Here is a 15,192-nt window from a genome sequence, read left to right as displayed (position 1 = left end):
CCTAATCAGTTAATAAGGCCAATAAAGTAATATGACATTTAAAGCCACAATCTTTCATTTTATCTCCTCTTGCTCTGTCCTTGCATCATTTATGCATATTGCAGTAGGGAGACAGAAATGCATTTCACTAACCTATAGAGGTTTTCCCATTTGGAACAAGTGAGGGTTTGGATGGTGTTGACTCCAGATCCTTTAATTTCCTGGTGCTGCTTTACTTAATCTACAACTATCTCATGGCCTCTAGCAAAGGCTCCTTTCCCTGAGCAAAAAGCAGACTCTGGCATCAAAATAGCTGTCCTTGTCGTGTGACAAAAACATGTTACAGTTTGCTCAGTGGGCATTTTGTTGTTGTTGTTTTGAAAGAAGGGTCCAGTTTCGCTTAAAGGAAGTCAGCACTCCCCAAGAGCACAGACCCACACTGGTGGGGACAGGTGACAGAAAGATAAAGATTGAGAGAAGCCTTCTAGTGACAGGTCCATTCCACCCCTTCACTTTCTTCCCACATAGCAGCCACAAAGGGGCTCAGATTCTTCCTATTGATTTGATTCTCTGAGCTGTTGAAAGGGAACACTTTTGTATTTGCGGTAGTTCTAAAGGCTCCCGAACAACGTCCATAAAGAAAAAGGGTGGAAATCCGAGGAGGAGAACGCTGGTCGGATACAGAGGAACATATATTGTCTTCTGGACTTACCCTGGTTATTAGGAGTAAAAGATCAAAGGTTACCTCAGCTCTGTCTAGGTGACATTAGACTGCCACGCTGAAATGTCACCATGGAAAATTAATCAGTTCCAGCATACACATTTGGAGACATTTCATTCGGGAGGGGGGGAGGGAAGGAGATAAATTTAGCCTCACCTGTGAATCTCTGAAAGTGATTGTTAAAGAAGCAAAGAGAATGCAGGCTGTCGCATAAAGGTGAAGGAGTGAGGCTTCAAAATCTCCATGAACTTTCCGCCACTCCGTGAGAGGTCTCCTTTTTTACCTTGTCCCTGTGACACAGCCCAGCAGCCTTTGAAGAACTAACGTGATTGCTAATCTGGAAATCAGAAAATACCTCTGGGGAACCTCTCCTTATCTGTCTAGCAAGTATAGGGGTTGTTACCATGTCCCTCGCCATCACCTTGTTTTCCAAGATAATGTTTACATTACATTTTTAAAAATGCATTTAACTGTCTGGGCATTGCTTCTAATACACACAAGTGAGAACGTTCTGGGTCTTTACTCTGGCCCCATTGATATTTCCCCTCCTAATTGTTCTCCATCCCTCTCTATACGAGCTGCAGGCCTTCATCTGAATATGATTTCTTCCCCGTTCAGTAGTTTAAGTACATGGGAAGTAGAGAAGCTACAATCATCAGGGGCATGAGTAGAAAATTTAGGTATAACTTATAGAAACAGCTCCAGAGGGACATTAGACTCCAGCCCCGTTTGGGGATTATTCTGAAGAGGAAGGTCTTGTGACTCTTGAGAACTGACCATTTTCACAGTGGACTACTTGGCATAAGAGAAGATGCAGCGACTAGATGCAATTAGGAGGGCAGATGGTGCCCCAGCATTCTCTGCTAACATCAAGGCATTCCATTAAAACACTTAGTTTGCCTGTTTGGGGTTCTCTCTTATATTCTGTGAACTCCTGCAAGGGAGGGCGTGTGTCAGTTCATCGCTATACTTTCAAAGTTAAGCAAGGTCCTAGTTACCCACCAGTTTTGCAAAAGAAATGATGGGATAGATATGTAGGTAGTTAAATAAATGATTGACTGAGTCAGCACCCAGTTCAAGTCAGTGGATTATATACTTGGACACCTGAGTATCTCTTCGATTCTGAATGGCTTGCTCTCTTCCAGGCCCTCCAGGTCCCCCAGAAGCTGTGACTATAGATGAAATCACAGACACCACTGCTCAGCTCTCTTGGAGACCTGGACCCGACAATCACAGCCCCATTACCATGTATGTCATCCAAGCGAGGACTCCATTCTCCGTGGGCTGGCAAGCCGTCAGTACAGGTACCATGTTGCATGCTGAGTGCTGGTGTCTGTCAGAGGCTTCTAGAATGAAGTGTGAATGAAATATGCAAGAACCGGGAAACAGCCAGGTCCACATAGCTACAAATGATACATTATGTCTCTGTCTCCCACACATGAACCAACTTTAGTTTCTTTGAAATTTTCTTCCACACTAACTTGTGGTGATATTTTGTTTGTGCTATCACAAATAAAGCTTGAAGATCAGAGGATAGACCAGGCCACTAACTAGCCATAGAGGCCAGGCAGTGTTGACACACACCTTTAATGGGGAGACAGAGGCACCTGGATCTCTGTGAGTTCAAGGTCAACCTGGGCTACCTGAGATTGAATCAGTCTATAAGAAAAACAGAGCCAAGAGATGGTGGCCCACGCCTTTAATCCCAGTACTTGGGAATCACACGTCTTTAATTCTGACTTGAATCCTAGTCAGAACTAGGAAGGTGGAGACAGGAAGCAATATGGCTGGGCAGAGAAAAGAATATAAGGAGGGGGGAGACAGGAGCTGAGGACGTATAGTCTGAGTACTTGTAGAGACAGGATACCCCCATTCAACCTGAGGATTTCGAGGAGTTAAGAACTAGTGGCTGGCTTTTTTGCTTCTCTGATCTTTCAGCTTTCACCCCCTTATAGCTGACCCCAGGTTTTTATTATTAAGACCAATTAGATTTGTGTTCCACTAACTTACATTATTGTTACTGGACCTGAGCATTAGTATCTATGGGATTATTACTGTGTTGTTAAGGGTATTTTTATTTTCTAAAAAAGCTTGAGACTATTTATAAAAATAAAATGCATTGAGCTGTGTATTACCTAAAATTACCTCCATACCACTGTGTTCCATATTGGAAAAGTAGTGGAAAATGCAAGCCTACAATTAGTCTTTTCAAGATTCATGTACGGCTGTCAGGAGCATAATATCTAAGAACTACGTAGAGTCTTGTGCCTTGCTGCCCCAGTTGCACATACAACTGATTTGGAGATGAAGAGGTATGGAAATTCTTTAACCAGTCTCACAAACTCTAGTCTGTGTTTTTTTCCCCCTTTTCTGCTTCTGTGTTAGGTTCTTTGCCATTGTGACAAACACTTGAGAGAAACAGTTTAAGAGGGAATTGTTTTGGTCCAATGCTTGGGACTTGAAGCCAGGCAGAATACCTTGGTGGTGGGACCACGGCATCTCAGAGCTGGAAACCTCATGGTGTCTTTGAAACAGACAGGATGCTCTTCAAAGGGGTACCCCCAGTGAGACACCACCTCCAGCTAGACCCACCTCTAAAGGTTTTGTCACTTCCCCAACTAGGGCCAGTAGCCTAGGACCAAGTTTTAGCATGTGACACTGGGGTGGCGACTTCAAGTTCAAACCATTACTGTTGCTCATGGTTCGTATAGTGAAGTAATTCTCACACTCTCTTTGTTTCCCAAATTCACTCACACCAGACTCCAGTTGCTGATACCACAAGACCCAAACTCTTCAAAGGCCCACACTTTTCCACTGCCTTATGTTCACACCACGTATTTTCTATAATGCTGGGCCCATCTGTAATTCTTACAGGTGTTCTAACAGTAAAGTAAAATTATTTTATTCATGCTGAAGGTTCATTACCATGCCTCTTTAGCAGAAGAGGAAACTCAGGTTCTACAGAGATCTGGCGATTATCAGGGTAAAGATGATGATTCACTTTTCTTACCTTTCTTTCGAAAACACCTCTTTCAACCCACAGAAAGACAGTGTCAACATACAGAAGCCTATTTCTGAGGTGTGATAAACTAAAGGAATGAGGTTGGGATGGGGCGGGGGTGATCCAAATCCATATATGAATTTCTCAAAGAATTATTGCAAATATTACATTGTAAAAAATTGGATTAAAACAACATGATTATATAAATTACATAAAGTTGGACCTAACATTTATTTCTGTTTCAAGACATCAAAATGACACAACCATCCCTTGGAGGAAGATGTCCCTTGTATCTTGCTTACAGGAACTCCTGTTTCTCTAATTTCTTCCTCAAATGTCATTTCAGTGAAAAGATGAAATATTTATGAGAGTTGAGATTGGTAAAATAATTAAAACCTAAGTGACATGACAGTAAAATTTTGCTAAAAGGAAATATAGCATTAGTATGCGTGAGTGAAGAATGATAAAAAGTATTGCTACAACTGATAGTAACAAGAGCGTTACAGTTTAAAGTTGAAATTGTCCCCCTCCAAAAGTCACGTGATAAAAAAGCTTGGTCCTAGGCTACTGGCCCTAGTTTGAGAGGTGACAAAGACTTCAGAGGTGGGTCTAGCTGGAGGTGGTATATCACTGGGGGTACCCCTTTGAAGAGCATGCTGTCCTTGGCCTCTTGCTGTCTCTGTTTCTCAGACACTAAGGTTTCCAGCTCTGAGATACCATGGTCCCAACACCAAGGTATTCTGCCTGGCTCTTCAAGACCCATGCCTTGAATCCAGCCAACCTTTGACCAAAACCTCTAAAACCATGGACCAAAATAAATCCTTATCCCTCTTAAACTGTTGCTCCCAAGTATTTGTCACAATGGCAAAGAGCCTAACATAGAAGAAGATAAAGGAAAATGTGTGAAATAGATTTTTGTGAGATAGGTGTAAAACATGTTTTTAGTTCCTCATCATCCCAGCGGGATAACCACAGTGCCCTCCATGAAAGTCGGAATGATGGTGGTGATGGTGATGACGATGCTAGAGGCTCCTAAAATCATCTCTCCATCTTGGTGGAGCTGAGTGGATGCTCTTAAACCCTCTCACCCACCTTTTCATATCTTTCAGTTCCAGAACTCGTTGATGGGAAGACATTCACAGCAACTGTGGTGGGTTTAAACCCCTGGGTTGAGTATGAATTCCGAACCGTTGCAGCTAACGTGATTGGCATTGGGGAACCCAGCCGGCCCTCAGAGAAACGGAGGACAGAAGAGGCTCGTGAGTATTGCTCAGGTCATATAGGGACTGTTCCGGCAGCTCCCATTCCTTAAGGAGAAACCTTGACGTAGCTTCAATGGGCTCTACATTTACACACATTTCCCTTAAGTGATCATAATGACCATATATCTGGCCAGTAGAATTCCAACCTTGTGGGTAGTGAGCTTTAATCCACTGGTATAGCAAATATATATATATATATATATATATATATATATGTATATATATATACATATATATATATATATATATATATAGTGCCTCTGTTTAACTTTTTCTTCTTCAGTTCATATGCCAGAAAAGAAAAAAAAGTCACAAATGCTCAGAGTAGATTTCTTCAGAAATCCTTGCTAGGATTTTCTTAAGACATAAACCATTGCCACAAGTGAAGGATGAGAATATACTGCCGAAAGCTTGCATGATGAACTCAGGATAAAAGTAATGTGTACCCAGCTGGGTCAGATTATATACTCTTGTAAACTGGGAGATCCTGTTGTGTGGTCACTATAGTGTTCCCAGCCATGAAAATTACAATGATTTGCAAAAGCATAGCAAGATCCTAAGCAGACCAATAATTTCATATTGTTCCTGGAATTGGTGAAAAAAGTCCATCTAGGTATGTATCGTTGACTTTAAGGGGATATACTGAGGTACCAGCTGCAGTTTCCAGCTAGATAGTTAAAGACTGCCTGAGTCCTTCATTTATTTGACAGCGTAACAAATCCTAAACTTTCTTTTCCCAGCTCCAAAATTATAACTCAGTTCCTCCCTACAACCCTGAGAAGGAAGTGAGTCTTATTTCCCCTCTTTTCCAGAGAAAACTGGGGATCAGAGAGGTTAAGCACAGAGAGCCAGGGTTCAACCTATGTCCACCAATTCCTTCAACACCCAACTCAAAAGCTCACCTTCTTCTGAGAAGCCATTAGCCCAGTGCTCGGCTGAGCAACCTGCTGCTCCAGAACACAGCTGCCCTTCCTCATTCTGTCTGCGACATCGCTGGGTGTTGTCCAAGTCTGTCTGTGATATTCTGCATGTGTGTTCAACCTCCTGCTAGATTGTAAGCTCCACGTGGGCACAGTTTGTCCTGTCTCTCCCTTGTTACTACCACATGGTTAATAAATGTCTTACCAAACTTGAGGACAGATTCTTCGGTCCTTTCTTTCTCTGTGCAACTCATAGGTACTTAGGGACAGTACCCAGTACAATTGCTCGGTAGTACCTGGTAACATGCATACCCTGTTGATCCTGTAATAATAGCAATTTCATTGGGACATTTTGCTTCTTCAATCCAGTACAGTCTTCCTTTTGTGGGTATTATTTCTGATATCCAAAAGACAAAGGGACACGTACCCAAGAATTCATTAACAGTGAGTCACCCTATCTGGGCAACCTTCCTAGCCCACATTTGCCATTAGTACCTGAAATAACTTGGTTTCTTTTCTTTTCTTTCTTTCTTCTTTTTTTTTATTTTGTCTCCTGCAGTCCCCGAAGTCACCCCAGCTAACGTCAGTGGTGGTGGAGGCAGCAAATCTGAACTGGTTATAACCTGGGAGGTAAATCCATCACAGGACCAAAGGGACATGCATTTGTCTCGGTTATTTTGCTATTTTCCTCCATATGACAGGAAGCTAGAAACAGTCCCCCTCTGTTTTCAAGAAATCTATTAATGTCTATCAGGAAATGAAGGTGCTTGGCCACCCATTGTTGAAACAAGTTTTAATTTGACTCCTTGTGAGAGGAAAAACAATCATGAAAAAGGAGATAACACAAGTTGAAAAAAATAATAAGGAAGTCTGGTTCAGAGAAAGTCGCTCTTTCTTTTCTTTCTGAATTGCCGCATGGCCAATTGATTTAAAACATCTGCCAGTTATAGATTGAGTGTCCCAGAACAATTTCCTAGCAGTTGGCTTTGCTGCTGGGCTCCAAGGTATTTCTTTAAACAACCTGGAGGAAGGTTAGTCACCAATTTATTAAAAATTGATTTTGAGAGAGAAGGTGGGAGCTTCAAAAGAGGTTTGAAATGTGTTTCAAAGGTTTTAGACAATGTCCCCTGAAATAAAAAGCCTTTAATTCACCCTAAGCCCCAGCAGGGAAAGGAAAGAAATCTCTCCCTCCCTCCTAACTGAGCTCAGAGTCTCTCCTGGTTGGGGAGGGGAGGGAGATATTGCCTGAGCAGAGGTGGCCTTCTTTTGTGAATTCTTTTGTCTATCTGGCACCGAAAGAAAATATTATTAGATGAAGCACAGTGGACAGGTTATTTTTTAGGAAATCAGCTGTGTGGTAAATTAGTCATCATTTGTATCTGTGTCAGAGTTGAGGCCACCTCTCCAGAGCCCAACTCTTCTCTGTAGATCTTCATTTCATTCTCCATGGCTGGAGTTGTTCTGGTACCACATGATTATCTTAGGCAGGTTAAAGGATATCTCTACATTCAAACGATTGTTGAGAATAAAACCCAAAAATAAAGTGATGAGGGGAGCACCCTTTAATGTTTTAGTGAGTTGAGGCAAGAATTAGAGAGTGACCTTTAATAGTTGAATCAATTAGAGGAGTACTCTTTAATGTTTGAATCAATTAGGGGAACAACCTTTAATATTTGATATTAAATAATTCATGTTATAATTAATTAATATTCAAACTACTATGCTTTCTGAGTTCCATATCTGTTTCTCCCCAGACAGTCCCTGAGGAATTACAAAATGGCAGAGGCTTTGGTTATGTGGTAGCCTTCCGGCCACATGGCAAATTGATCTGGATGCTGACAGTGCTGGCTTCAGCTGACGCTTCCAGATATGTATTCAGGAATGAAAGTGTGCGCCCATTCTCTCCCTTTGAGGTTAAAGTGGGTGTCTTTAACAACAAAGGAGAGGGCCCTTTCAGCCCCACCACGCTGGTGTATTCTGCTGAAGAAGGTAGGGGTCATGCTACCTTGATATTTCTTCAACTCTCAAGGGGTGTTCCTTTCTTAGAGTATAAAATACTTATAAAACAAAAGCATATACAAGTATACTATAAAAGTATTGATACTCTCTAACATACATACATACACACACACACACACACACACACACACACACACAATTAAGAACACAGCCACTCTGGCTATGTGTGTACACCCCAGGATTACTGAAGATGAGAGTTTGAGGGTGGTTAGCCAGTTTGAGGCTTACCTGAGGTATACAGCTAAACCTGTCTCCCAAACAAAAACCTCAAATATGACTCTATCATATATAGAAAAATAGGGCTTTCCATCAATTGATTGCTTTGTTAAGGACCAACCAAGCTTACAAGTTTTCTGTGTTATCTTCAGATCATACTTTCTATGTCTGTATCTACCTATTGATACATAATGCCATGTCTATCTGTTGATACATAATACCGTGTACCTATCCGTTATCATTAGTTTTAGGAATCATATTTCATGCTTTCCAGTAAATAAGCAGATGGAATGTTTCATTCTCTCTCATCATCTGTGTTTTTAAGCCATTTGCCCTGACTCTGACTTCTTAGGAGAAGGAGCCATGACACAGCTTGGTTGCATGCATGCCATTCACACTGTTGTGATGGTCAAGGGTCCTCACTATTATGACTTCTCTGGAGAAGCAAAGAGAGATCTCCTTGTCCTATTTCCTGGAGTGTGCAATGGAGAGGAGTACACAAGTTGTCACTAAATTGTACCAGATGAATGCTTTATTTTTTTAAAAGGAGCTTTATTATAGTATATTGTAAGGGATACTCATCAGAGAATGAGGATGGTGTTCTTTTATAGGCGTTGTAGGTCCCTGGAACAGAAGAACATTTAAATGTATCAAATAGTTATATGCTGATTTGAATTGAATTGTGTCTTAAAAAGTACAGAGCAGACCAAGAAAAGGTTTTGTGAATGTTTTTATTTAAGTTATGGCTGAACTATGTTTTTCTGCAAGGTACAGTATTGAAAGAAGAGTTGCATATACAAATGGTATATAAGTCTTGGAAAAGTCTGGCAAAAAACACTAATATCTGAGAAACTGTTGGTTCAGTCTACCATTTGCATCCAAGGGTACTGAGCCCCAGAAATTATAGATTATTTGTCTAGGGTTTTAAAGATTACCTTTTAAAACTAAGCCGCTACGCCGTTTCCTTGAAACGTAATCAATTCGGTTAACTGCTCTTGTTTCTTTCTCTCTTGTTTTCATAATCGAGCAACTGGGACTATTACTTAACTTAATTAAGAAAGATCTACTTGAAAGAATTGCTGACCATGAAAACTTATTGCTAAACTTGATCTGGAGTCACTTTAGTTCCACTTACCTGCAGGGTAGACTTTTGTAAGACTTTCGAAGTATCTCTTTCCTAACACATGTTTATTTTAGGGAGATGCTGAGAGTCTCACAGGTATTAAGGACAGCTTATGACCATGGCTTCTATTTACCTTTTAGCCCCATTTCTAGAAGTTTGTTCTGATGTTAATATCTGAGTAGTAACGTTCTGAATTCATTTGCAGAACCCACCAAGCCACCAGCCAGTATCTTTGCCAGGAGTCTTTCTGCCACAGATATTGAAGTTTTCTGGGCCTCCCCCATTGGGAAGAATAGAGGGCGGATTCAAGGCTATGAGGTAAGCTAGAGACATGTGCATTTGATCTGTGTCTCTTGGTGAGACCTTTAAGACATTCTCACTGATGGAAGAAGACCCACACCAGCCTACACAGGTATCTATTCTAGAGGCCTGGTTTTACCATGCCATTAATAGAAGCACTAAAGAATCTACTGGAGACTGCCTTTTATCTGTATTTATGCCCAAGTTTAATATTATACTTTCATGTGTGTGTATATGTGTGTGCGTTTAAAAACCTAAAGACTCACAATATTGTTGGCAAAATGAGCTTATATACGACATGTTCATAGGGATAGAGAAATGGCTCCCGAAGTCAAGAGTGCTCATTGCTCTTGCAGAGGATCAAGTTCCATTTCCAGTATCCTTGTTGGGTAATGGACAACTGCCTATAAGCCAAGCTGCAAGGGATTTGATTCACTCTTCTGGCCTCTCTGGATACTTGTATTCACACATACATACATATGCATAAACACACACACACACACAGAGACACAATTTTAAAAAATAAAATAAAATATTTAAAAAAAAAATTTTTTGTCTTACATACCCAGAATCACCTGCACTCAAACTAAAGTTGTGGAAAATAAAAGAAGTAGCCATTGACGATTTATCAGACTGCCCATGTCAGTGGAAAAGAAAAAGGAAAAGGAGATTATTCTCACTGTGGCTAATTTTACAGATAATGTGAATCTCCTTGTTCTAAAAGTTCTGTCTGTGAATTAATACAGAAATGTAACTCCATCATAAGGACTTACATAAAAATATTATTACCTGATGACATTGGAAATATTCCCAGGGGGATATGATTTCCAAGGTCTTTCTTTTTATTTTCTCAGGTAAAATATTGGAGACATGATGACAAGGAAGAAAATGCTAGAAAAATACGAACAGTTGGAAATCAGACATCTACAAAAATCACCAACTTGAAAGGGAGTGCATTGTATCACTTAGCTGTCAAGGCATATAACTCAGCTGGGACAGGACCCTCCAGTGCGACAGTCAATGTCACGACCAGAAAGCCACGTAAGGACAAAGTTGCTCAGAAATATTTTGGGAATTCATCAAACATACTCCAAGTTCATTACCTATCCCCACCTCCCAGGGATCATTTGCATACTAATTGGTATCATTATATGGATTCAAATGCACCTTAGCATTTTAACTGAACCTTTCAGAATACCGTGCCAAATTCATTGCTCCAGAGGACAGAAAGATAAATGTTTTTCTCCTCACTAGGAAGGATTACTTCTTTTAGCTATAAATGGTAGGCGACCAACTGAATCTTTTTCCATTTGCAATGCTGTATCTCGTCAGATTTCAGTGACCTTGAAGACACATATTAGTGCAATCGCCCATTAAATTGCCTCTACTCTAGAATTCTAGTAAGGAGACATTCCTCAGAATCCATTGAGATTTAATAATCTGTGACTTCGTCTATCTTAATTTTTTTTTATAGCACCAAGCCAACCCCCCGGAAACATCATATGGAATTCATCGGACTCCAAAATTATCCTGAACTGGGATCAAGTGAAGGCCCTGGATAATGAATCAGAAGTAAAAGGATACAAAGTGGGTAATTTTTTTTTGCAAGGACACCTAATCCTGCTATCAAGGGTGTCTGGCTGGCAGCAGGTGCTCCATTTCCTCAGTCTTCCCTGACGTCACTCCTCTGGCCTTTTCAGGAATCTCTACCCTAAAGTAGATCCGTCTAAATTTTGCATGTGCTCTGTGCTAACTTTTCAGGATTTAGACAATCATCTGTGTGAGGCAGTTTTTTTTTTTTTTAATGCTCTAACAAATAATCGAGATAATCAGCTTGGGAAATAAAAGAAAGGTTTGATGTGGTTCACAGTTGCGATTTCAGTCCATAGTTGGTTAACTATTGCTTATGCATCTCTAGCAAAGCAATATATCATGGCGCAGAGGTGTGCTATATGGTGGCCAGGAAGCAAAATGATAGAGAAAGAGACTGAAATTCCATTCTGCAGTCACCTGCAAAAGCAGTCACAAAGTCTGCTCCTTGTAAGTTCCATCATCTACTAGCAACACTACAGACTGGATACCAAGCCCTTACCCTACAGATCCCTGTGGGGAACACTTAAGCAAGCTACAATTCCGTGTAAACTTTAGCTTTATACAGCCTAGATTAGAAATGGTTAAAGACCCTGTGACTGGAAGGCTACAAAGCAGCCCTTTACCTTCTGCTTTGGCAGCAAGACTTTAGTGTGTGTGTTTAATCAACAATACTAACTGTCTCATGTCACTTTCATTCCTGCTCTTGTTTCTATAAGTAGCTTTCTTTATAAGAAAATAGGCTGAAAATGTTGTTTGCCAGATCATGTAAATGCTGGCTTATCTTTAAAGAGAAAACGAACACACAAATACAACAAAAAGATGGTGTTTCACCTAGTGGAGCTGGACTTTCAAAATGCTCTCATCTTTCTGACACAGCACTAACTCATGACCTCTATAAGAGCAGTATATAGCTCTTGAAAGCTAAGCAATCTCTCCAGCCTTTAACTAAATTTAGACCTCCCATTATAACCTAAAGTTGGGTTAAAACAGTTAAGTTTCACTTTTATAATTTTACAATCTTCTTTTGACTTAAATGGGGAGTTCTATGGTGAGAATCCCTGATATAGATCATACATATGTGACTTGCTCACCTGGCATGACTTTGCAAAAGCTGAAGGGTGGCCAGAGATCACCCACTCCGTGAGCCTCACCCCGTGGGAAACTTAGACTTTCTTCCAATGTGGACATCTCAAGGTAGCTGAACTTCTGACGGGGCCTTTAGCTTCAGTGAGCGAGAAAGTGAAAATCATGTGTTCTTTTTAAAGCTAGGGATGAAACTAGCTACCGTAAGGCCAGTTCAGAATCAAAGGGGCAAGGACGGGAACACATGTGTAAGCAATAGTGTAACATTCTGATGTGAGGGCTGATGTGTGCAAGGAGTAGCAGGGTTGGCTGTGTCTAAATATGTAGACAGGTTGCACATTGAGCAGACCATGACCAGGGGTCTGGTCCCAACCTCTGCAAGGAGTGAAGAAAGAAACTGCAGTTGTTTAGCTGGAAGAAGAACAATATTCTCAGAAGCATAATGCTTCAACTATCTAGAGACTTAAAATGATGAGTAGAATTCTTCTTCATTTTATGACTCCCGAAATGTTGATTTTCGAGTTCTTCACCTTGAGAAAATTTCAAAAGCATAGTCTTGGTTTTATAATCTTCCTTAAGTAATAAAAAGAACAGTGGGGTTTATGAAAGTGTACTTGCAAGTTTTCGAGAAAAGTCATTCTTTTCCTTTTGAAGAATTATTGTAAAATCACTAGCAGTTAAGAGCATGTCCACATAGCTATGGTGACAACAGTTTATGAAAAACTTTACACAAAGTCACTCATCCTGAGTCTAGATGTGCAACAAAATGCTCTTAACTTGAATGCCACATTGAATTAACTTCTCTGCATCTCAGTAAAAAGTGGTGTAGCAAACACCTGCTTGCTTCCAGCAGTGGAGAAGACGCCATTTTTCTTTGAGCCAAGTCCTTCCATTCTTGAAGAGCTTTGGCTTCTGTAAAGTACAACTGAGCCAAAATTTGACTCCTCAGAAGAGATCTGTTGTTCTTCATTTATGATTTGGGGAAACTATTTTTATTTCTGTAGAAATAGCATGAAATCTGGGAATAAATTAAAACTAGGACATTTAGTTCTCTCTCCGATTCAAATATCAGGTCAGCTGAAGTCATATTTTATGGCATTAGGCATGTCATTTGTATCTATTGGAGTTAAGCTATGAGACTATAGTGTAGCCCCTCTGTGACAGGAGGGTCCATGAGGGAGGCATCATCCATAGGTGGAGTTAGCTGTGCACAATGCTCTAGACTATTTGTCATGAAAGTGAAAGAAAGACAGGGTGGCAAGGTAAAATCTTGACACTCTCCAATGAAAAACACTTTCTGAGTCCTTGATTTCCAATTCAACATCTCTCCTTTAAAGGATGCAGCTAGAGGAGCTGGACTCCCTGGACTTCTGTTGGATCCCCCGGAATCTCACCATGACTAGTTAGCTATACGTTCTGAGCACTCCACATGTGTGTGAATGTTTAAGGATAAAAATGTATAATTGGCCCTTCCCTTGATATCACAGACTGAAGACACCCTTAGAGCTGGGGTTATAGAAGGAAAATGTGGATCTCTTAGCTCTGGGAGAGATGATCTTTGACAGGGAACTTGTCACATTGCAAATGGCTCTGCTTATACCATAGTTACACTTTAAATTCACTTTCCTTCCCATATACTGAAGTTTTTTTATAGTAATGGGGTTTATATTGTGATTTTTATTGTGTGGGTCCATTCAACTCCTGTTTAGGTAGGGTAGTCTCAATAAGAAATGGACTTTAGAACATTGGAGGCCCAGGTTACCTTGTAAGTTACTTATGACATCAGTGTATTTGAGATGGCACAGTAAAGATACTGCTGACATGACTGATTTATTATTAGGAGAAAGGTTTTTATTGTTAATAAGAGAGAGAAAATATCCAGAGGCATCTGGAAGAGTCCAGAGAGGAGGAAACAGACTAGATATGGTTATGTCCAGGGAAGGGGGAGAGTGGCAGAGAATAGTGAAGACAGAAAGATAGCAAGAGATAGAGACTAGAGCACAGGGAAGGAGAGAAGAGGGAGAATAGCAAGAGAGCAAGAGGAGAGCAAGAGACAGAACAGTGGCTCTCAACCTTCCAGTCCCTCATGTTGTGGTGACCCCAGCCATAAAAGTATTTCATTGTTACTTGATAACTGTAACTTTTTGCTACTGTTATGAATCATAATGGAAATATCTGGCATATAGGATATCTGATGTGTGATCCCTGTGGGGTTGTAGCTCACAGGCTGAAAACCACTGAGATAGAGACTGTGTGAAGTGGACAAGTCATGAGGACTATAATGAGGATGAGTAACTGGGGGCAGCCAAGGTCCTGGATGCTAGCATGGATTTTGAAATCTTAACAGGTGTTTGTGATACTGAGGGAGCCTGGAGGCCAGCATGGGCTTTGATATGCTGATAGGTGCCACAGGTAGCCATTTGCCCCTTCTATCATAGGTAAAGAAAATGACTACCTTTCGGCAGATAGTCACCAGTTTCAAAAATTTCTGAGGAATTCTGACTTTTATCTAACTGCCAGAAATCTTTCTGTAGTCAAGTTTGACCTCATTTATGGATATATAGAGATCCTGAGACCTAAAATCAGATTTAAAGGAATAATATCTGCTCTCAGGCAGGCAAAATAAACTACCCACGCAAATAAGTGAATCAAGCTGACTGAGCCCATTCCACACACACTCTAGAAATTTGTCCAAGATTCTTAACCATCTTACCTTCAATAACCCCTTAAAGAAAAAATTTCTAGAATCTAGTGTCTATTAACCCTAAGTTTAAAGGCACAGAAAAATGCTAAAATAATATCTCTGGAAGATCCAAACTTGAGATCTAAACACAGCAGTGTAGAATCTGATTCTGGCCCTTGGTCACATGGTTATTTTGCCTGGCAGGAATCAGCAAACATAGTAGCTAAAAGATGAAACTTGACAAAGAAAAAGGCATGAGGGTGAGAAGAACAGAAGAACCGGGGGCAAACAG

General features: G+C 40.6%; 1 protein-coding gene across 6 annotated transcripts in view; it reads left to right on the top strand.

Moving 5' to 3' along the window:
• The window catches only part of LOC148122650 (contactin-4), a 181,878-nt gene that overhangs the window by 157,061 nt on the left and 9,625 nt on the right, over window positions 1-15,192 (top strand). For 2 of the 6 annotated variants that reach the window (XM_087904456.1, XM_087904461.1), the window contains exons 7-13: window positions 1,846-2,004; window positions 4,811-4,960; window positions 6,443-6,513; window positions 7,638-7,872; window positions 9,447-9,559; window positions 10,396-10,582; window positions 11,016-11,128. In XM_087904456.1, the coding sequence (XP_087760582.1) occupies window positions 1,846-2,004; window positions 4,811-4,960; window positions 6,443-6,513; window positions 7,638-7,872; window positions 9,447-9,559; window positions 10,396-10,582; window positions 11,016-11,128 (1,028 nt within the window). Of the gene's footprint in view, window positions 1-1,845; window positions 2,005-4,810; window positions 4,961-5,775; window positions 6,098-6,442; window positions 6,514-7,637; window positions 7,873-9,446; window positions 9,560-10,395; window positions 10,583-11,015; window positions 11,129-15,192 lie in introns of those variants that run through there. The other 4 variants (XM_087904458.1, XM_087904457.1, XM_087904460.1 and 1 more) reach the window with 2 other exon arrangements.

This window comes from Myodes glareolus, chromosome 3 (genome assembly GCF_982192425.1).
Source record: "Myodes glareolus chromosome 3, mMyoGla1.1, whole genome shotgun sequence".
Lineage (NCBI taxonomy): Eukaryota > Metazoa > Chordata > Mammalia > Rodentia > Cricetidae > Myodes > Myodes glareolus.
This window is presented reverse-complemented; position numbering and strand designations above follow the sequence as displayed.